We start from the raw sequence: 25,118 nt of genomic DNA on the forward strand, positions 1-25,118 counted from the left end.
TGTAAAGAGGAATATCAGAGCTTCATTTGAAGTGGTAACTTAAGCCATTTATGTGAAGTGTCCATCTTGTAAAAAATTCATATTCAGTCCCGTAAGCAATGGTCAGCTCTCCAAAACATAGACAACAAAAAAACCCATTAACATCTATTGAAATATAATGCAAAACAACATTTTCTGGGTAAAAATGGGTGGTACAGTGGTAGACTGACATGCTATAGGCAGCTGACTGGGATCCGTGAAGATCTGCATAGAGAATGGATCTTCAGCAAGCCATGTTTGTCTAAGGAGATGACCTGACTTGGGTGGTCAGGCTCACTGACTTGGTTGATGATGCATGTCATCGTATCCTAGTTGCCTGGATCGATGCTCATAATGCCTGGATTGTCTGGTCCAGACTTGATTATTTACAGACCGCAGTCATAGAGCTGGAATATTGCTGAGTGCGTTGTTAAACAACCAATAAACAAACACAGACTGGCCAGGCATGTTAATTTTGAGTAGATATATCATGATACCATTCAGCTGATATATCACTACTAAAATTTCCAATCACTGACACCCCAAGATGGATGTACTCTTGATAGTGACAAGATTATAATGGAGTCATAATTTGTTCCGACAGGTTGACAGTGAGCAGCCTGGTGATTACAAATAGATAGTGCTGCTGTGTGGAGTCGTGTAAATCATTGTAGACAAGATGTCAATGCAATGAGTCACAATCCTCACCAAGTCTAGCAGAAGAAGGTATTAACAGATGTCTGTCAAAGGAAATTTTCCAAACGAAGACAAGGTTCACACATATTATTCATTTTTGATAGTTTCATTTTTTCTCCCACTGTTTCAACATGTTCAAGACATGCATTTATTTTTTCTGGAAAAGAAGAACCAAATAATTCCTTCGGAGAACAAACCACAACACGTTTCAGGACGTCCAGCCTATTTTCCTTGAAAGTTGGAGGCCAAATTTTTTTTTTCTGCATTTATCTTGAACATATCATTTTTGGGGTAAAAAATACCAGGACGTCCCGAGTGAGTGAGTGAGTGAGTGAGTGAGTGAGTTGGGTTTAACGCCGCTTTTAACACTATAGATTCCATTTATATCACGGCGTGTCAGCTTAATGTGGGAGGAAAGCCCCAAGTAATGCAGGTCTTAGACGTTTACCACTTCAGTGAAACCCACAAACATGGTGCTGACAAACCTAGAATAGGTTTCTGACGAGCTCCAAGGATAGCAAAATATCAAATGCTCAGCCTTGATGTTTGATGCTATACTACCCTGAATACAGGGACTTCCTGAATCTGACATGACCACTTGACTTTCAGGCCAAATTTCAAACACTGATCGTGCTGATAACCAGACTGATAACAGCCCTCCCATAGTCGTCATGCAGGACACGTGGAACAATATCAGTATGTTATTCATACAGTCCCTGTACATGACCGCACCAAGGTCAAAGTCAATAATTGTGTCAGTCTGCACATATAAGTCTATTTAAAGTGAAGTTTAGGATCATCCCATTCTTTCATATTACTATAGTTAATCTGGTATGACAGATCAACTATAGTAACATGAAAGAATCAGGTTGCATGCATGTTTAGTATGGACACTGTTTAGTTTATCAGAAATACCAAGTTAGGTTGCTCTCATTTTGTTTTTTCAGCGTTAGAAATTGGCACTAGTCCTGTAGTCCTTGCCAAACTGCCCAATAGTTAAGGTATCATAAGGATTCGTAGAATTTTTTAAGAATAACATGATGCTCACACTACTACTAGTACTATGAAAAGTAAGAGTTTGTGTACTCTAATGACTTGTTCGCGAGTCGCTGGGATAGGCAACTGGCATAACTCACAGACTTATTCAAGTAAAACAGTTTTGAGATGCATGCGTAGTGTGTCTATGCATCTCTGCTGTTTTGTGAAAGATAATAGTGCCTATCAGGAGTAGATTATCCGTAATGGAGTCGCAGGGTTCAGTTGCACAGTACTACCAACGTCTCCATTCAAATTACCAGCTGATGTTAAACAATGTTAAAAGAGCCTCATCCACAGACATTATTAAACACTGTTTAATAAAAGTGGGTGATCTCTTCAAGAGTGAGTAATGATAATTGTATAATACATATATGGTGTGTCCTTGCCATACGTTATTATAAACTATTAGTATGCTTACCAGACTCGCATGGGTTACTTTCTATCCATGCAGCCAGTGAAACTTATTTGCCAATTTCACAGATTACAAAAGAAGAAGATTATGTCAGAAGCCTGACTCATCAGTACAGGTGAGTTTTACAAGAAAATAGACTGGTCACATGTTCATGATCACAATGAACACAATACACAGAGATAATTATGGACAATGATCAAATAATGCACCGGCCTACTATGAGAATTAACTAAACATATAATATCAATGATGATGATGCTTAGATTACCCCAATCTCATTAAAATCAGATATAAGTTCTTGCTACCACGACTACCGCTGAGGTTATCCCATTACAGGTAGCGTCAGAATGACCTTTCACGAACTTTGACCATCCAATGAAATGAAAGTCAACATTAGCCACTAAGAAAGCAGCTTTCTTGACCTTTGCGGCACTAGTTTCAAACTCGTTTCATTCCAGACTATGCTTTCAAAAGTATGTTGAATGAGTCATACAGCCCGTAACAGTAGTTTTGTGTTCAGCTTTAGAGGTTGCATGATTAGGAAACATATTCCACAAACAATGTTACATAACAATATGAATATTACATTTTATTCTTACGTGTTTATATCGTAACCTATTGTGTAGTTGTCCGATTTTCAATCACGAACGTTGATACTACTTAATTTGGTTAATCGAACATACGCATTAATCCGACATAATCATATGCAACCAACCACGTCAGATTAACTTGACTTGACTGCATATGTAATACACTAAAACGTTGATGTTACAAGCACTAAACTGACTACATTTCGGACTACTTCTGGCACAACTGCGTTTCCATAGGTAAATACCGGTTTTTTTTACCAGTAAAATATGATAAGGCAATGATGTTACTTAACTCAATGATACACTAAAATCTAAAATCCAGAAATAGGTTCACAGTGATTTAAACACACTTAATACACTTCTACACCATGTACACCACATCAATAACATCCTATTATATATGTCTTTTCATACAATGATGCTGAACTGAACAAAGCTGTGGACAAAATAATGTACAAAAATAACAATACTCATTAACTGCACAACATGTTATACCTAAACAGTGCAGCATAGGTTTGATGTTCAAATATTTAGTGCATTTAATATTCCTGCCACTGCTTTCAACACATGTCAGGTTTTCATCAACAACAGTCCCCCCACCAAGGGCAGTCATCACAGTAATTGCTCCTCACATCCCAGCAGCTATACATGCATGTGCAAACACTGAGCACCACAGCTTTTATTCCCCGGCAATAACATGTTATTATTACTCCCCACGCCTGAAAGCGCCAGACTATATGTGCCTGACATGCCCTCCGACAACACAAGGAGGAGATCATCCATGGCAGCTTACTTTCAAAGTGGGGTTGATAAGGTGTTTCTATTTAAGGCAGTATTGATTTCTTCCATGTTAGACCAGTAACATAACACACAAGATATTTGTAGATAAACAACTCAAGGCTAGCTGTACTCCGAGTAAACACGCAACCATTTCTAGGAATCAGATCAGCACAATAAATGAAAATAACCTAGTGACTGTGATACCAATATATAACTAAGTGACTTATTTCTTGGACAGGTTTTGTTGTCAAGCAGATTGGAAAAGGCAGCCAAACAGGATAACTGGGAAGGTGAAGGACATATGTTATCAGCTTGTAGCAGGGCCATTGCATGGACACCAGCAGAGCTTCAAGCAACATCTGTTGGTCTTGACTGAACATAACAAACATGTCCACACGCAGCTAGATAATGATCCATATGACCTGACAGTGTCACTGACTAACTCAGTAACTCAGACAGCAGTCCATACAACCGTAATCAATAGAACCACTGATGGAATTGAACATGCTAAATGACACATTTGGCCCAAACTGTGATGTTTCATTATAAAGGCTGATCATCACATTTTGTTTCCATGATTACTCTTTTAATATTTCAACATACCGTATTTTCTTGAGTGTACTGCGCACCCATGTATAATTTGAATATTATACGCAGAACAAATATTACACCGTACCCCTTCAGCGAAGTCCGGCAAACGAACGGGTGATGAGAAACTTCGTCAGTACAAATTCAACATTTGAGATAAATAATCACCAGACATGTTGATTTACCGTTTAAATTGTATTTTTTGTTCAGCTAGGCATTGTTATATATCTAGGGATTAAGATTACCTTGTGTACTTTCTCGTAAACTAAGGCGGACACAGCAATCAGCTGTACACATTTTCTTGGAATCTACCGGTGATTCGGTCAAGACACACCCAGTGATATAACTTTACAGGATTTTAATGCAAGGATAGGCAAAAGTTGTATCTGAAACTATTTTTTTATCAGGAATAATATATTCCAATATCTTGTTAATTTAGATGCAGCTTTTACTAAACACATGCTAAACATATTTAAAATGATAATAACCCTAAGCAAAGCAGCTGATCGCTATTGCCGGGTATTATTTTTTCAGTCTGACCAGTCACCGTCAAGGCTCCCGTGCACGTGATCGCATGATGGCGTGATCGCGAGAATTACGTGTTGACATAGATTCGTCCAACCAAAACAAATGTGACTTTTAACGAATCAAAGTATGGCATTTATGATATATGTATCCATTCTCTGTCAACTATAGTTCGTTTCAAGGCGTCAATAGCGGTAATCTGACCGTGGCTGCTGTTAATAACGGTGAGTTGTGCGATCTTCCGATGGCTTCACAAACGATTTCGACGAAATTAATTAAAATAATATTAAAAGGAATTTTGAATAAAATTAGTGAAATAAGTTACAAACATAAGTCCAGATGTATAAAAGAACACTTTTTATAGCCAGACAGTGTAATTACATGACTAATTTGCGAACTTCAGTATGGATTTGTTGACATGGTATTTCCGGTGTTACGTGCTCACAGTAATGTCTTTCCATGGGGGAAAAAACATCAAAACTCATTTATTCGTGTATAATGCGCACCCCCTTATACACAGCTGTGTTTTTTGGAAAAAAAGTGCGCACTATACTCTAGAAAATACGGTACATGTTTCTGAACATGTCAAAGTTTAAAGATTTGTATATTATATGTTAACATCATCACATAAAAAAATCTAAAGAAATGTTGATTCACTGGTACTAATTGCTTGATTGAAAAGCTGGGCTTTACTCCAGTGACTCCTCGGCCAGTTTTAGCAAAATCCCAGTAATATTGTGCACCTGGGAAGATCCAGGGTAGAATAGGTCTCCAGCAACCCATGGTTGCCATAAAAGGTGGCTATGCTTGTTGTAAGAGGCGACTAACGGGATCGGATGGTAAGACTCGCAGACTTGGTTGATACATGTCATCGTATCCCAATTGCATGGATCAATGCTCATGATGTCAATTACTGGATAGTCTGGTCCAGACTCAATTATTTAGAGGCGGCTGTCATATAGCCGGAATATTGCTGAGTGTGGTGTTAAACAACAAATCAAAACAAAAAGTAACTCCACTGAAAATGATGCTGAGTGCCATGTTCAGATTAGTAGTCTCAAAATATTCTGGCACACAATGCATTAAGAACCCCTGGACTAACTCGGAAGACTAGATACAGCGTTAGAAATGGGCACTAGTCCTGTTGTCCTTGCCAAGCTGCCCAATAGTTAAAGTATCATGAGGACTAGTAGAGATTTGCCACTTTAATGGGTTTTGCTTTATGTTATCATTATAAGGAGTAGTGGGCTAAAAATGTTAGTTTCCACCGCTGCTTGATACCAATGTCGACATCTACCTGAAACACACTGGTCTCTTAACATGACCTTGAATATTGTACTGACCATGTTCATAACTCATTGGGGCATAGTGCTCAAATGAAATAACTTGAAAAGCTAAACGATTTTGAAGCCTCTTGAAATATTTATTGATTTTACCAGATCTTTTAAGCAAGTACAGGAGATAACAATAATTGTTAATGGCAAAGCCAGTAAACTTTAGACTCAAATGATCCCATCACACTCCTACTTGCCCCACTTCTGGCCTGTAATAGCTCCAATACCAGCAAGATACATCTTCCAGCTCAGTGAACATGAGACATACATCTTTTGTAATGCTTATGAAATATATTTTCAATCTTGAAAAGGACCAGGGTAGGTCACCTAGATCCGGCCATTAATCTGAGTTACAAGGCACACACCAGACACTGACTGGCAGACACGTAAACAACATAAATTTCAAGGACAAAGTATCTATTACCTCCTAAAGCACAGCACAGCACAGCAACACTGACAATACATTGAGTAGCACCAGATGACAACAAAAACACAATGCCCCAAATACTGCCATCCAGGCCCCAAAAACTGCCAGATTAACATTGGTAGTGTCCATCATTGAGCACAAAGGGGTGCCAGTACTGTGACAGCATTATGCATAGTTGGTTTTTGCTTTCCTGAATACACTGGCATAAACTTGAGTATATGATGACTTTTTCTATGATCATTGTCTGTTGGAATTGTATGGTGCATGTACATCTGAAATAAAAGCCATAAACGCCATCCTCTATTTATTTGTTTAGTTCTTGTGAACCCCTAAGAACTCGAAGAGTGGAATCTTCCACACCCACACCACCAAACAGCATCAGAAATTGTCCTGTCGTCTTTGCCAAACTGCCCAATAGCTAAGGTGTCATATGGACTAGTATAAATTTGCCATTTTTAAGGGTTTTGCTATTTGTTATCATTATAAGGACTAGTGGACTAAAGCTGTTAGTTTCTACCTCTGCCTAATTACCCGAATCCAGTCAAGCATAGTAAATCTACATCACCTAATAACTTTTATCTATCTTTTACCCCCAAATTAGGCGAACTTGGTGGCCACTACCAGGTAAGTACAAAAAGGTAACTGAAATATCCTCCTGGTAGGATGAGTGAGTGAGTGGGTGAGTGAGTGAGTGAGGGAGCAATTTAACTTAATATTCAGCAAGCTTAGCAGCATTTGAAATTTAGGGTGTTCCTGGAGTCTTTTACCATGTTTACGTTTGCTGAATTAAAATGCAGGGTACCTTTAAATTTAATCTTACACTTTAAACTTTACAGTCATCAGAAGGACCTATTGATTTATTGCTTAATTTCAAACACTGCTTCGTTCAAACAGTTTTAGAAAATAAGAACAATCAAGGGGTCCTTGTCAAAATCCTTATATCATGATGTTACAGATTTCATAGCAGACATTGAGGTAGAAAACTTGATCTTGATTCAAGATTGGAGAATCATCAAATGGAGTAACCATTCTTTTGTCAGCAGAAAGTATCAGTTATGGTCAGGTATTTCATCATCACTACTAAAAAATGTTTCAATCATCTGGCACACTGTCATTTTTTTTAGTGTCTGTCAGACAAACTAAAATATCAATTACATATACTGCCCTGGAGATATTGGTACTCTGGAATTATACTGAATGTAATTTACAGTGGTCTGATTGATGATTGTGCATTAAAGATGAAGTTTGAGCTGCAGTCATAAGACTCAACTGCTCACAAAGATTGCCACTCTGCCATTATTCCCCAGCACTGTCCATCATTGTTATTCAGTGTCCCACAAATAATGAATGAATGAATGAGTTTGGATTTATGCCGCTTTTAGCAATATTCCAGAAATATCACGGTGGGGGACACCCACCCCTCACCCCCACAAATAACACTGCTACAGTTTCTGCTGCACTAACATTTCAGTAAAAGATTAACATCATGATTAAAGGGGTTCTACTAGGCTAACATTTAGTCTCTGAAATGATCATACTTTACAGAAGAAAAAAGTTGTTACAGTTATAACAAGAGACTTCCTGCAGTAATCTAGACTTGCCAAACATTATAAACTTGCATGGGCTGTATTGGATATGTTTGTTTCAGGGTCTCTATGACAGACTAGGGTTCTGTGATCCTTGAGGAATCTTCTATACAACTTGAAAAATCCCCCCAAATCTTCAGGGCCTAGATTTTCGAAACGATCTTAGCTAAGATAAATCTTAACAACTTACGTTCAAAGATAAGATATCTTAAGGCTTAGATAAGATAGATTTTCGAAACTATCGTAAACCTGTCGCAGATCGTTCATCTTAGGGCTACGATAGTTTTGAAAATAGACTACGATAGCCAACGATTTCCTTACGATAACTTTACGATAATCTTAGGGCTAAGATCGTTTCGAAAATCTAGGCCCAGCTCTTTAACATTATGGTTATGACCAGGAACATTTAACTTCCATGCTTTATTTCAGCAACATCTTTTGGCCCTGATGACACCCAATCAACCAAGTCTCTGGGTTTAGTTGACTTTAACAATAAGCATAGATTACTGGGGACCAATTCTTCCCGCAAGGAACTATAACAAGGGTATTTTGATTGAAAATTGAGTAACAGGTGGATAGTACTACAACATACATTTATTATCGCAGTTATTATGAGGAAACTTGTCAATCACCCCTCAAGGAGCTGTCGGGTGGCCTAGTGGCTAAAGACATCACTCGTCACGCCGAAGACCCGGGTTCAATTCCTGATATGGGTACAATGTTTAATTGCTGGAATATTGCTAAAAGTGGCTTAAAACCATAATCACTCACTCACTCAATCACTCAATCACCCTTCTGTATTTGCTTAGGAGATAAACCCTACTGTCCTTTCAAATTTGAGGTTGTCTAAACGTGGATTAGTTACTTCATATTTTAATTTGGAACCGAGCACTTTAGTAGGCATAAATAAGAGGTATCTTTGTCTATACACATACAGAATAACTAATTTATTATTGATATTGATATATTGTGATACTTTTGAGTTTATATACATGATATATGGATGCTAAAATTTCCAATCAATGAAACCTCATGTGATATAACAGAAATACTGTTGAACAGGTGCACTGTATCCTTAAAGTCAAGTCCACGTAACCCCCCCCTCCACATAATAAGTTACAATGCATTAAGGACATTTTAATCAATTTAAACTGTAAAACTAGAAACAGGCTCTCATCATCAACCATCAGTCCGTGTGCACCAAGACTGTCACTACACATTGCGAGTTTGCAGGCTGTATGACCATAACGACACAGCTTGTGGCTTTATCACGATGGGACTACACCCACGCACTATTGCTGCAGAAATATGGATTAAGTAACCAGAGAGACTGTTGGCATTATTCCTGATCACTTAATCTAGTTAATAATGACACACTACAAGCTACTGTTTCACTGCTCAGCACAGGGGAAGGTGAATGTTTTAGATATAGACCAGACTTAAAGCTATGGGACTTTCACTATTTCTTGAATACACCATGCCAGGACTCGCTTCATGTTACAGACATTCTTACCAGAAAGGTCACTTCAAACCTGGGAAATTAATGGTTTTGTTTACACACTTTATGTACATTTGGACAAATATTATTTCTATAAATTTTGCAATTTGCATGAGCAGCTTCCAAAACAAACAGTAATGTTTAACAAACATATTTCTCAGCGATAGGCAGCTAATGAACACTTTCATTAAAATAAAACATTATCAAGATACGTAAATAAAATAACAAGACTAGTCTGATCCAACTGACGAAAAGTACAGTGGTGCTTGTGACACCTTTTTAACCATTTCTCAGGAAAGCAGAAACCATCTGATCGTCTGTCTGAAAAACTTCCTGTTGTGCGAGTGTTGGAAAACACAATGTACATGTAAAACTCCATTGAAATACTGAATACCCAAGATCATGACGTGGTGATCACCATTTGTGTCGCTGTGTGTGTCTCCCTGTGAGGTGTAGCTCACACATAGGCCAGCCTACTTAGAGACTTCTGCTTTTCAACTGCGACAAACAATTTTTTTTTACCAACAACATGTTTTTCCCTGAGTATCAAGCATTTCTAGTGAACATATTGTTGTAACACACGATGCAAAATTACTTTCTAGAATAAATTATTTCTCAAAAATGAAATTCCAAGCCCATCCCAGAATTTGAAATGGTGATGAGTACTTTGTTATATTCAAATGCGCCAGGCACACCGCTTGAGTGAGATTCAATAGCTATTGTAGCGACTCCAACTGGGTAACTTTCAATGAGGCAGTTCATGGGAGCAGGATCAGAACATATTTTAATGACAAAATGTGCAAGTGCAAAATCCACATGGCTTTTGTCAAATAATGTTTAAATAATGACCGAGTGTGTGATTGAGTGAGGTTTAACTTCGCTTTAGGCAATATTCCAGAAGTATCATTGCGGAGTACACCAGAAATTGGCTTCACACACTTTACCCGTGTGGGGAATCGAACCCAGGTCTTCAGTGTGACGAGCGAACACTTAAGTCACAAGGGTACCCCACCATACTTGAAAAGGATATTTACAAACGCATTTTCTTTTACAATGTTTACCAAGGCTGAAATTATTGCTCATTAATTGGTCTGTTCCGACATGTGTTTCTGAAAAAAAGATGTGATGACTGAAACAGCTTACACATGCCTACCAACATTTACTGACATTTTAACTAAACTCTAAACAAAGTTTTACACTGATGCGATGTTTTTCCCCCATCTCAAAAAAACATTATCAGCTGATCACGTAACACCGCAAATACCAGTCATGTTTATGATATATTTGATTAATTTTATTCAAAATTTCATTACATTAAATTCTGTGAAATTGTGTGTGAAGTGATCGATATAGATCGCACAACTCACTTATATTTACAGAACCACAGTCAGATTACTGCTGTTGATGCCTTGAAACAAACTCTAGTTGCCAGAGAATGGATACACATATATATCATAAATGCCATACTTTGACTCGTTAAAAGTCATATTTGTGGCAATTTCACTATTATTTGTCAACATAATGTTTTCTCAGTTGAAATACATGTAGCATGTACAGTCCCTAAGGTGACTGGTCAGATTGTTCCATATATAAATATATTCTACAATAGTAATCGGCTGTACCAAAGTGCTACGCTTATGGTTCTTACAATTTTAAATATATATAGTAAAAGCTGCAACTAAAAGAACATGATGTTGGAATATATTATTCCCGATAAAACAGTGATGTCAGACACAATTTCTTCCGACATCAGCATCAAATTCTTTGAAGTTACATCATTTCGTTCTTTTTAACTGAATAACCGGTAGATTGGGAGAAAAGATGCATGCAGCTGATTGCTATTTCCGGCTTAGTTTACAAGAAAATACACACGGTAATCTTAATCTCTGCATATAAAACAATGCCTTGGAGAGCAGGAAATACAATTTAAATGGTAAATCATCATGTCTAGTGATGTTTTATACGTAATTTCATGTATTTATTGTCCTAGTTTGCCATACCTGTTCGTTCACATGAATTCGCTAAAGGTTGTTTGTTTGGATGGTTTGTTGTTTAACGCAGTACTCAGCAATATTCCAGCTATATGACAGCGGTCTGTCGATAATCGAGTCTGGACCAGAAAATTCAGTGATTCATATCATGAGCATTGATCCATGCAATTGCTATCGATGACATGCATCAACCAAGTCAGCAAGTCTGACCACCCGATCCCGTTAGTCGCCTTTTACGACAAGCATAGTCACCTTTTACGGCAAGCATGGGTTGCTCAAAACCTATTCTACCCCGGATCTTCACAGGATCTTTTTTGCAGACTAATAAAACAAAACTTTACTTCTAAGACTGTGGAATATTTGTGCCAGCATTGTTATGGGCTCCATTAAGAATGTATTTTTATATCGTAGATATATATTTTATTTCTGGAAGTAAAGTTTAGTCTATACTCACCATAGTGTTCTCTCCTGTTGTCCCCCTCTCTCAGGTATTCACACTGGTAGTCCAGCAACAACGCATACCAATCCTCCTGCTCGCTCTCATCGTCCGCCATCACAGAAAAACAATCATCTTTGGTGTACAGGGCAATGGCATATTTATGCTTACTGTCATACTTCTTGTTGATGTTGAGAAGTGTGTGCAGTTGTATGGAGCGCTTTGGAAGTTGACCATTGCGGAACTTTTTCTCAGAATCATAATATTCCAGCCTAGCTGGACCACTGCTACTAGTTGACCTCAACACAAAAAATTTCTTTTTGTTGGTCTGGAAGAAAAAATGTAAACCGATTAAGGTAATGGATATGTATGATGAAATAATCAGTAAAGACAAGATATTTAGAAAAGACAAGAAAACCAAATGTAGTATGTTGTAGTCAGCAAAACTACAGGTATCTGAGACAGGATAATGATATTTTGGTTGGTTGGTTTGTTGTTTAACACCGCATGCAGCAATATTCCAGCTATAGCTGTCTGTAAATAATCGAGTCTGGACCAGACAATTCAGTGATTGACATCATGAGCATCGGTTCACACAATTGGGATTGATGACATGCATCAACCAAGTCAGCGAGCCTGACCACCCGATCCCGTTAGCCGCCTCTTACGACAAGCATAGTCGCCTTTTAAAGCAAGCTTGGGTTGCTGAAGACCAATTCTACCCCGGATCTTCACAGGTGTATGATATGTTTGGATCTCCCTTTTTAAAATGCTGGATCCACCCTTGACCAGTAAAGACAAGAAAACCAGTAAAGACAACATAATCTGTTGACAGAGTCGGGGTTCGCACTAAGAGCACCAATATGGTTCTGACAAACCTCGAAACACAATCAGGGTGGACTGAGAATCAAAACCAAAATAATAGCTTTCTGGCATATCTAATAGATGAAACTATGTGGAACATTTCAGTGCCTTGGATGACAGATGCCATGATCTGGATGACAAATGCCATGATCATGGAGGATGGCATTGCAAAAGTTTGATCCAATTGCTTTGAAATTTTTAGGAATTAGAGATTGACTCTTAAAATCTCTGCCTTAGAAATTATTTTTTTAAAACAAGTCCAGAGGACTAGTGGAAACCTAATTCCAGCAGTCATAAGAGTGTGAAGCTAGTCCTGCTTGAACGAGACAACAACATTCTCTGTGTTTACATATTCTTTCAATCTTATCCAGTTCCAGTTTGCAGCACAATTGAAGCATTAAGAACTGGTATATTATATAACCCTCAAATGGTACTAGTCAATGAGAACTACCATTATTGTTTTTTTTTCAGTCTTCAGCACAATTTAGTAGTCTATGAATAGCGACCAAGCATGGATTTCTAATGATGCTATCTGCCAGGTCACTATTGGAGGTTATAGCTAATAATAAAAATAACATCACATTCATACTTATCAGAATCATGTTCTCAAATCATGTCACAAATGTCTGTGTATAAAATCAGCTGTTTCAAAATATAAAAGGGCCTGGATTTCGGAAAAACATATTACATTCCATTATAGAAATATGAATATGTCACCCGTTACCACATATTTCCGAAACCCATCATTTGACCATGTTGACTGGCAATGGGCAGCTTGACCCAGTCACATCAGTCTGAATCTCTTCAAACGCATCCATGTACACAGGCATTGACATACTACACTGCGCCCAAGCCATTACAACATTTAGGCAACTTGTTCAGTTCAAATAAGATCAATCTTCAGAAATCCTGATCGTTTACCCTGTCTTGGCGTCTACTGTCTAGACATTGATTAAATCAATTTATCAGAACAGCACTAACTAGATTGCCTTGTTTTGAAGTCACTTTTCATCGTAGGTTAAAGCTTCTTCCGTACCTCTGCCCTTGGAGCACACATGTAAAAGCTAAACTCAATCAACAGATCAAGCTATTTCTCACAAACATAGTGGCATTTTGTTATTTCAGCCAAGTGGGTCATCAGAGGTTGTTACTAGTGGTGGGACTGTACATCAATGAATCGTTGGATTGAGTTTTTTTTACTTCTTGATACAAGTATTGATCACAGTCGCACGCTAAGTAAAAAATTTCGATTCTGACCTGAAATGTTTGCTTTAATAACTATTCCCTTAAACACTAATCAGTAGTGCCAGTTAAAGTGAAAACAAATATTTTTATCCATTGCGCCATACTTGACACTGCCAACTGTAAATCATCAGTGTGCCTGACTGCCCGGTATATTTGACCATCCTGTCTATGAATAAGATGGCTTACGCACCACATGTAAGAGCACATGCAAGTATTGTGATACATATTGGATTATGAGCAAGGTATCTTGATATGTATCGGATCGCACAGTTGGTGTATCGTCCCAGCCCCAGGTGTTACTGTACTTGTTTTCCTTTAAACATGTTGATGATGATGATGTCTTGAACTAATTAACAGATTAAGAACTACATAAGCTTGCATTTATTACAAACGTTACAGTCCCAAAAGCCTTGTTGGTTTAGTTTCTTGAGGAGCAGATTATCTTAAAATCCACAATTGCTACCAGTGGCACCAATACTGAATTTCTGGTTTTGATGCCTTAAAATTTAACCCCTTCATTATTCTGGGGTTTAGACTGATTTGGATACATTCATGTAACCATGGTAACCTGTTACCCATGAAAACAAATGTGCCTGTCTTCAGAAATACCATTAATATAGACCCAATAGACATGATAGATGTCTACTGTCTGAAAAAACATTAGTCTTAGGTCAAGCGTTACATTAGAAAACCACGGTGAGTGACCAGGCCCCTGAATATCTGAAGCACTGTTGTACGCTAATGGCTAGGGTCAGGACCATGAACCAAAGTTGCGGATCAAGAGGCCAAAGTGGATAAAGATAATGCTAACTCCCTTACTCAGATGCTCAAAATTTATCTCCACAGACAGGAAAATAATCACTGACATGAACATGTTGAAACAAATTAGCCCAGACTGCAAATTGAGTCTTATTTCCCTGTAATATGCTAAAGGAAAACAAAAAAATCACTTTGCTGCACGTTCTGTTCGGAGGTATTAGATATAGGCAGAAACAACAGACTTGAAGTAGGCCATGATTACTCACTCGTCAAAAGTCCCAGTCTAGTAAATTTCTGAACAGCCTTGTACATGATATCTAGTAAGATCATCTAAAAATAACAGTAAAAGCTACTGACACTATGCTAAGACCATGTTCAGGCTTGTAGAAGGCAGTTACTCCAAACAATATGTACAACCATATTTCAGCTGATACTGTTAATTCGAAACATCAGTGCTAGAGAGTACACGGTCTGTGCCAAAACATTTCAGTCTAGTACCTGTAGTCCAAATCTTATACTTGAGTTAATTTTAAGTAGATTTTAGTGTTATTGTATAGACTCTAATTAACAAAACTTACCAAGAATTTTACTTGACTTGGTCTTCGGACTAGTGGATAAAATCACAGGCTGTATTCATTCTCGATTATCACCCGATTGCCCATAAAAGGCAAAATAGTTATGAAAATTATATGAATGGATCACTGAAAATCATTGACACCAGGTGCCAGCAATCAAAGTTCATACAGATATGGAACACTAAAATTCATGGCCTATTCAAGGCTTTTCAAGGCTTTTCAAGGCTACCAACTGTCATTTTCAAGGCTGTCTTTGTTGGGTTCTTGGTCTGTCTATATTTTATTAAATCCAGCATGCCACACTATGCATGTCTTGCTCTAATGGTAGCAAATGCCACTCAAACAATTTACATAAAACAGCGAGTGTTTGTTGCCAAACTTTGCACCAGCTATTCTCCTGCCTCACAACAGCATCCTGTAAACAATCAAGTCCACACAATCCAGTTATTGCTGGTCTGGACCAGATAATACAGTGACATGACAGCATGTTTACAGATTTTGTTGAAACAAAAACAATGTTTGAAACGCCTCACAACCTACATGACATAGTGAGTCATGACCATGATTAATCTACCATACTGTTTCTGTTATACTATAATTCATAGATCACAGGTTTGTTTGTTTCTTGTTTAACGCTGCACTCAGCAATATTCCAGCTATATGACGGTGGTCCGTAAATAATCAAGTTTGGACCAGACAATCCAGTCATTGAAGTCATGAGCATTGATCCACGCAACTGGGATATGGTGACATGTATCAACCAAGTCAGCGAGCCTAACCCCCTGATCCCGTTAGTCGCCTCTTACAACAAGCATATAGTTGCCTGTTACTGCAAGCATGGGTTGCTGTAGACCTATTCTAACCCGGAACTTCAGGGGGCTAGATCACAGACGTGTATATAATCGTAATAAGGGTATATTGTGATATAAAAGATCGCTCCGTGATATATGAAGCAAGGTTTATTTCACATTGTTTTATCATTCAAACGTACCCTCGCAACTTGATGATGTCATTAACTGGACGCTATTTTTAGCGGGAAGTGTCAAGTGAGTGAGTTAAAAAAAATTATCATTGCATCAGCATTATTTCAGCCATATAGGGACAAGACCAAGTTAATATATTCCCAATTAAGTTATTTACACAAAGTTATATTTAAAAAAAATTTATGAAATATATTTGAGCAATTCATGAGCAAAAACAATTCATGAGAAGTGTCAAGTGAGTTCCCCATAGATGTGGGTGGGCAATGTAGATAAATGCAGTGGCCGAACGATCATGTCTAAGAGTGGCACAGGTATGACAATTGGTATTGGAAGAAAAGGTATGGATAATCAACATCTAAATTGTGAGAATATTGGGGAAATACCAAACTTAACCCCTCTGGTCATAAAATAGAGTTGTCCGACATTGCCGGGGTTGGATTGTATTTAACGAGTGATCAGACCACATTAACAGTTCATTACAAGGGTCATGGTCAGCGCTACCTCACTGCCTCTTATATAACAAAATGCTAGATTGTATAATACTATTAGAATGAGCCTCAAATAACCAATCATGCAAGTTAACACATACCGTATTCGACCTAATAAACGCCCCGCTCTAATAAGCGCCCACAGCGACATTTGCAAAGATATTGGCTAGTGGACAATCCCGATAAGCACCCCTTCCGATTGATCAATGTACACAAGACTTATTTATTCGCGTATAATACGCACTCGTGTGTTATATGCACCCTTAATTATGGGCAATTATATTCTGGAAAAAAACAGTATCTGTCATAAACAAACATTTCAGGTTGTCAGCATAAACCATGAAATTTATCTTTCAACTCTTATGAGAGACCCTTATTTCTAATTTTGAGAGCCCCCTGGGCACTAATTACGTCAAATTCAGCACTAGTTAATAGCACCACCTTTTGTATTTGACTCGTCGAATTTCATGAATAAACAATGCAAATGTTAAGTATTGCGATATGTACTGATATACTAGGTAGGTTATTGTGACACCTCTGTCAACTATGTCTACTGTTATTTTATATCTCAACTTGTCATCAATGCAATATGATCTGCCACAAACCATTGCAATTCATCACTAGTTTGATCTATCATTATATCCTAAACAGGCTCATTGTAATCTGTGTATGTCATAGTGATATCCCAGTCAGGATTGAAAATCAAATTGATCACCATACCTGGCATGTCCGACATTCAAGAGATCAACAGTGCTAGGAATGAGTGAGTGAGTTGGGTTTAACGCCACTTTAAACAGTATTCCAGTTACATTGCAACGTGTCAGCTTGGGAGGAAAGCCCGAAGTGATGCAGGTCTCCGACATTTACCACTTTGGTGAAACCCACGAGCACGGGTACGGTGTTGACAAACCTGGAAACATTAACAGGGTGAAACAGAATTCGAACCCGCAATCATAGGTTTCTGGCGTGCCCAAGGGACGCAACTCTGCACAGCCAATCGCGGCACCTCAGACGACTGGGCCACCCGTGCCCCCAACAGTGCTAGGAAGGCTAATTTGTTCACAAGGCCATGTTGTCCAGTGAATTCTTTTATCATGTTTACAAGCAGCTCAGCTATTTCAGTTGCAGAATATAATATTTGCTTTTTAATTTACTCCTGCAGAGCCTTAATAATATGGATGATGTACAGAAAGACATGATCCATCTTCCCGAGGCAAGAGTGTCTACTCGCCTATATAAAAACTTATTTTCTACTTTTCTTGCCTAAACATGGTGCCACCCCATGTAGAATGTGAGTTGTGAAAATGTGATATCCAATCAGATCAGTTCTTATTTTGAGTGGCTTCACAAATCAGATAACGAAAAAATTTGAGATTTCATCCCTGACAGACAAACAAAATGACAGATTACCACAGGAAAGATACTTATTGCTGTTGCATTTTTCCACTCTCACAATAACAGAGGCAAACAGACTAATGAGACTACACATTGCAGCTAAATGAAACACTCAGGTAGGGGAGTCGTCTAAAAATAGCACTGGATCTCAGTCGCTGCAATAAGTATTCAGTCATTTGAATAAAAGATCACTTTGTGCACTCAAATATATATTTAAAGTAATTGGGTGGTTGATTGATAACTTTGAACCACTTTGAACATGTTGAAAATATTTCTCTTAGCTAAATCATTTTTTGGAATACTTTCAGCACAAATTCGACAGAAGATGACTGTGGCCTAAGCAGCGACCACATTTTCATAACACAGATGTTGATTTTGTAAAACTTTCTCGGATTTGACTTTCGATATGTGTGATAGTCCACTCAGATATCTGCACAGAAAAATAGGCTTGAAATGGCGAGGTGGAAACTAGACGCTAGATATAACTAGTGGATACGCTAGCCTCAGGAAGATAAACGAAAACGTCCTCTCGTCACATGATTCAGTTTAAACATGTTTCATGCAATCATCAACTGATAAAATGGAACACACTTTTATTTTTATTGAATTTAGGAAATCAGGTCGTTTGATATAAAGAAAGTAGAGAAAATCTTCAAGGAGAAAAATATGGCATGTGACTAGGGATGCAAGAACGTGCAATACCGCAAAAATGCCTTAACAGGCAAATCACATCTCTATGTGACAAAACAGTATTTTGTATCCTCGTCATTTAGAACTCGGGAAGATCCGGGTTAGAATTGGCCTGCAGCAACCCATGCTTCTCGTTCGAGGCGACTAAGAGGGTCGGTTGGTTATGATCATGTGGTGAAGCTTGTTGACTTATGTGTGTCTTTGTATCCTAATCGCGTAGATTGATGCTCATGATGTCAATCACTGGCTTGTCTGGTCCAGACTTGACCATCTACAGACTGCTTGAACATAGGTGGAATATTGCCGGACAACAAACAAAAACAGTAGAACTGCCACCTTTATTTATATCACATTCATGCAATAGTTTACTATTACACTAACATTGTGATCATTAGTGTAGACAAGCAGTCTATGCTAAAAACTTTTGATTCCACAAGCCCGAACTTGGCACTTCGCATCATTTTCATTAAATTGTAGTGTTATCATATAGAGTTTATAAGTTGATCGAAACTGAACAGAATTTGACTCTGGCTTCGGACTAGTGGCTAAGTTACCGATTTGACAAGTCAGGGGAGTATCAAGAGCCAGCACACCACGATATTTTTGTATTTTAAGCATACAGACAGGATTTCAAATCTATAACCATGATATCTATTGCCTCTATCAGCACTGAATAAAAATAATTGTTTAGGTTATTGCCAGAGGTTGGTCCTGTTGGTATGGCTCATTTCTTCAATCAAATGTCTGGTTTAGCTCCAGACTTATTATATATAATTCAGGCAGTGAATCTAGTGACCCGTGAAGCTGTCACATTCCAGTGAGGTGACCAGTTAATTCTGTCTACAGAACTACATTGCCATCAGACAAGCAAGCTTGAGTGTAAAATGGCAAGCCCATACGTAGCCCATGGCAAAATTCCTTGAGGCACATTGTCTCCAAAAGAAACTTCACATAATAAAGAGTGTTCATAACAATGGGTAATATTGTATCAATGATCAAGCAGTACTAATCACAGTACTATTGAAGTAGTCAAATGGTACAATGTAATTACTATGCAGGAAGAATCATCTGTCTTTTTCGTGAAAACAATACAGGTCTGGGGACCCACAATATGCAGTCACATGGTTCTAGAATTAATCTAGTCAACCGGTGTCGAGGAAGATGACACTTAGATCTAAGGAGCTAGGATTTTTCAAACACTGGCTGTTTTTACTGAGACTCCTCTGACAAGCCTACACTTATGGACACTGTGTTAATGTATTAAATAGTAAACTATAACATGACTGTGGGTAGCAGTTCTATCCTGGTTTCGGTTATGTACAACTTATGCGCAGTAAAATTATAAACGTTTTAATAAAATTATTTCATTTTTCATTCATGTCACCACACGTCTGTCAAAGGATATTCACTCAGATTTTTGCGACTGCACTTGTCAGACTCAGCTGTCGCTTGCCCCCATTGCTGCAGGGTCCCATATTTGGAAGATGTGTCCTATGTCACATGTTTTCGGCGATGACGTTTCACACGGAGAATGTACATTGCGCCGTTGATGAAAGTCAACATTATCATGATTATGTTTCATACACATTAGTTGATATGTTTTTCATGAAAACATAACCATACTCTACATAGTTCCAGCATTAAACATGTTAATTGAGAAATATTGAATGAGTTCATGAGATTTTACTTTTCTGTCATTGGCACACAGTGGTCACAAATAAATTGTGTTCGAGTCAGAGCTCCAGATAACTTTTTGAGCAATTGAGTTTTGTCTCTCGGGTTTCTATTTTAATTGGGTTATTACATTTTTCATTGGACCAATACTTTTTCACTCATCTATTCATTACTCTATTGAGTTTTTTCCCAAAGGAGTGAACATCTTAAGATTTTAAAAAAATGAAATAATGTTTTAGATGTTTACTACTGTTCTAAATATATAGGCTTGGCTAGGAAAGTAAATTATCTTGTAATTTTGTTTTGGAAATTAGCTCCTTTGTACACATGTTGAAAACATCTTCCCGAGGCAAGAGAGTTAACTGACTTTAAAAAGTCCAGTTTCCACCCTTGCCGAACAAGGCTGGAATTCCTGGGCTCAATCGTAGCGCCACTAGTGGTTATTATGAGTTATGTCCCGTCTGAGCCTCTCCTATGGACCAATCCGATTCCATCACTTGCATTTGTTTCAAACAAAATGGTGGCGCCAAGTCAAGACTATCTGATCGATAATCAAGATCTATATTGTGATAAAACGGGTCTTACATCATGATTTACATCAAATCACGCGAGTACCTTGATCAAAAACATGAAAAGGTTTGGAAAATATCTGTTCACAACGAGTTGGCAATGCACATGCTTTGCAAATCCTGCAATCGACCGAAATGTGCATAGCAGTTTACAAACTGGATTTCGATTTCGTTGCGAGATTTTGATTGGACTATGCATAGACTCGTTAGTCAAGCCAAAATGTAACGCCATAATACCAGCCTAGTTCGGCAAGGGTGGAAACTGGACATTTATAGTCAGTTAACTCTCATGCCTCGGGAAGATGGCTGGAAAAGCTTCATTGGTTATTTTATACATTTGAGTTTTTTTATTTAATGTTTCTGTACGCAAGTTAATTGAAGGTAATTGGGTCTTGAATATTTGGGGGGTGGGGGGGTGGGGGTGGGGGTACTTTGTGCAATTACTCTGCTTACCTGCAGCTCTGATGAGTGCAAACAAATCTCAACTTCGTGCAAAATAAAAGAAGCACCCAATGTCTACATTTACTGCTCTCTGCCTACTTTACAAATGAGATTGTTAGTGTGCCCTTAGGTGTCAGAAGTGAATTTCCCGCATATACAAAAGACTTTGTTATCATTCGTCGTACTGATTGTGAAACTGTCATTAGGCGGGGAATACAGGTGTGGTTGTAGCTTTAGCAGCAGCGCCGCTCAACTAGATCTCTTCCTTTTCCCAAAGATATGTCCATGCCTGATGGTTAGTGAGTGAGTATGGTTTTACACTGCTTTTAGCAATATTCCAGCAATATCACTGCGGGGGACACCAGAAATGGGCTTCACACATTGTACCCATGTCGGGAATCGAAACCGGGTCTTCGGCGTGACGAGCGAACGCTTTAACCACTAGGCTACCCGACCGCCCCTACGCCTGATGGTGTTGAGTGGTCGGTACATGGATCATGTCGAGTGTCCTGTTTCCTCTTACACTGATCCTGTTTGCCTACTTTCTTCTGTCTGTCAAGATGCTCTGTGATTTTGTTAAGTATGGTCAGTTTTTGCTTTCTTCAAGACTTCACCACCTTGGATCCTGAAAATCTTGTACAGTACAATTAGAATTGGCAACAACCGCATGCATTCCTTCTCAATCACACAACTGGGGGTGCCTGGTAAAAGGCAGGTATGACCAGTAAATCGTCAACAACATCAGAGTTGAACGGGTTGATTCCAGATATTCTGAAGGAAGATACAATATTAATAATTGTCAAAGTGGAATTAAACACTTTACACGCTAAGCTGCAGATGTCGTTTTTATTGATGGTTCTCTCGGACTTTTTTATGAGAAATGAATGACAGGCTCTAATCCAGGTGGTCTCAAAAGGACTGTAACACCAAATAACAAGCGCCTGCAGAAGGTGACTAGTTTTGGGTGGAAGAACAAACAATATGATGTGATTTTGCCTTGCTCATTCAATCAAACCAAGTGACACATTTCTCTTGTGGCTGTCATATAAAATAAGAAGGGGTGAATCTGAGTCACAAGCGGGGCAGAATTTCGCCAAGTGATCCTTCACGTAGACGCAGAATATGTCCTTATTCGACTGTCCGGTCTCATACACAGTGCCAGAGGCTCCAGGAGGTGCTTCAGACAACAGTTCTTCTCTGATTCAATGACCAGGAAGTACAAAATAAGGAGAAACAATCCTTTCAACAGCACTGACAGCTGCGATTATCGTGACTGTTTAAGACTTGCTGACATCACAGTCTGTGGCTTGCAGTTAACACTGACAACAATCTTGGGGGGTGAAACATAGGTTGAGAGGACTTTCTCATCAATGTTAAAGACAGAATGAGGAGAATTATCCAACCTGTGTTTCTTAAAAACTCTGATAGCTCTTCAAAATACCTTGCAATGTTCTCCTTAGTTGCTGATCTCCCCCTTGCACATGTTGTAGTTTGCATGATATCTGGACTTTAGGTTCTGGCCACATGTCAGTGAAGCTGTACAACCACCATAAGTTCAATGGATGAGAACGATCCTGGTGGACAGCATAATCTTGCAAGGTTGACAGTCTTTTGACGAGTGTGACAAAAACCAAACATGACTGGCAAAAACAAACTCTAAGTTGACATAAATAACTCCATTGGTTCTGACTTTGTCTGTACCAAGATTGACATTTCCAAGGAGAAGGCTTTTAAGCGTTGCGACTTGGACCCCCAACCTAGCTGCATCCCACTGTGCCGGTACATTTTCTTCAACTACAAGTTTATATAGGCGTTATTCAAGTCATCAATGCTGTATTTTAATCTATAATGGTCAGTCATACTGGTCTGAAAGAACATACCGGGTAAAGAAATATCTAGAAACCATTGGAGTGAGTGAGTGAGTATGGTTTTACGCTGCTTTTAGCAATATTCCAGCAATATCACGTCGGGGGACATCAGAAAGGGGCTTGACACATTGTACCCATGTCGGGGATCCAACCAAATGGTCAAGTATTATAAGAGATGCCCTGAAAACGCTTCCATACCTTTATCATGTTTATAACCAGTCGTCACCGGATGACGTCAGTCAATGGTATAACGTCAACAAACATTGTTAACTAAGCAGACAATGCCAACAGGCGAATTTTAAGAAGTTCGGTTCTGCGATTTTCAACACTAGGATACGATAGGTAAAAAGTTTCCAGAGTATACATCAACGTTTTAGCACCGGGGTAACTAGATCTATAGCAATAATACCTTCCTGATTTCCACTTGGGAGAAAATTTTGATTTGGGGGGGTCGAGATGACCTGAAGACGAAAAGCTCTGACACAGCCGATGCTCTTGGACAATAACGCAAGAAATATGACTGCCGAAAACAGGAGACCGTCAAATTCAGGTGACGTTGGGATATAGGACGAGGGTACAAAATCCTGTTGTCATATAGAGATGTGAAAACATTTCTGTCCTTATCAACATTGTATTCAATATTCTATTTCCCATCTGCGAGGAAATGACAAAACAACAATTTTCAAAACATGTGTTGGAAACAGTTAAACCAACAGGGTGTCTGGAGAAGTGTTGGAATTTGTTGTGAAGCGATTAGTATCTGTTCCATGTGGGGTCATTCACCTCGGCGAAAGGAAGGGAGAAGCACGTAATAAAACACGTTGCATGCACTAAAATATAACAAAATTCCTATAAGGGTCAAAGGTCATCTGTACATAACGTGACATACGAACCTTGAGTTTCTTAAGGTATCCCATTCTTCTAATATCCGATCCCGGCCTTTCAAAAGCTTGAGGAATGATCCGACCCTTGTCAAATCGTTCCGAGGCCATGTTTCGATCTATTTCGACTTAACTTTAGCGAATGTTGACGTCAGATTTGGTCAGTCGTTGTCAAACTTGGTTCTTATGACAAATAATGCCATTTCGTCACCAAACTCTTGCCCTGTTTCAAATGCCCATCTCACAGGTGGGTCAATGCCCGATCACATATTAGGCCAGTTAGTGCATTGCTAGCCCATCCTCATCAGCTCAATCCACATCGGGATTGCAGAATCCATTTTCAGTCCTGCAACACCGCTGTCAGCTCACATCATGGATTTAGCAAAGAATTCACATTGTAGCGCGTGCATCCGATAGTGGATATTACACTGGGTTTGATTGCAAAACACCCGAGCTTTCTCTCTGTCACAACTCAAGGACGACTCAGCTAATGGCCGCCATCATGGTCACGTGGGCTACATTTTGCTTGTAAACAACTTTTGAGCATGCGTGAATTGAAGGTCACGGGGTCAACTGGTACATTTCATTCACAGTGCAGATCTTGATTATTCTAGTCTCTATTCCGTATGCTGTCAGATCAGGCGATATTTCCTCATAGACGATGGCTTTACGTCGTAATTTATAAGACAAATATGATAATGTTTACAGCAACGTGTATGACCTAATTCTAGCAAATCAAGTGACAAGTTAATTCGGTGTTATCAGAA

The 25,118-nt window shown here is 38.6% G+C and overlaps 1 protein-coding gene across 1 annotated transcript in view; it reads right to left on the minus strand.

The window, feature by feature from the left end:
- The window catches only part of LOC139464158 (insulin receptor substrate 1-B-like), a 45,062-nt gene extending 20,215 nt beyond the window's left edge, over positions 1–24,847 (minus strand). Inside the window, exons 1-2 of the mRNA XM_071245719.1 lie at positions 24,364–24,847; positions 11,938–12,247 (exon numbers count right to left, since the gene is read on the minus strand). Coding sequence (XP_071101820.1) covers positions 11,938–12,247; positions 24,364–24,462 — 409 coding nt within the window. The 5' untranslated portion in view covers positions 24,463–24,847. The remainder of the gene's footprint in view (positions 1–11,937; positions 12,248–24,363) is intronic.
- Between the last annotated feature and the right edge of the window lie 271 nt (positions 24,848–25,118).

The sequence above is a fragment of the Haliotis cracherodii genome, unplaced genomic scaffold (genome assembly GCF_022045235.1).
Source record: "Haliotis cracherodii isolate W230 unplaced genomic scaffold, xgHalCrac1.p SCAF_1, whole genome shotgun sequence".
In the NCBI taxonomy this organism is placed as follows: Eukaryota; Metazoa; Mollusca; class Gastropoda; order Lepetellida; family Haliotidae; genus Haliotis; species Haliotis cracherodii.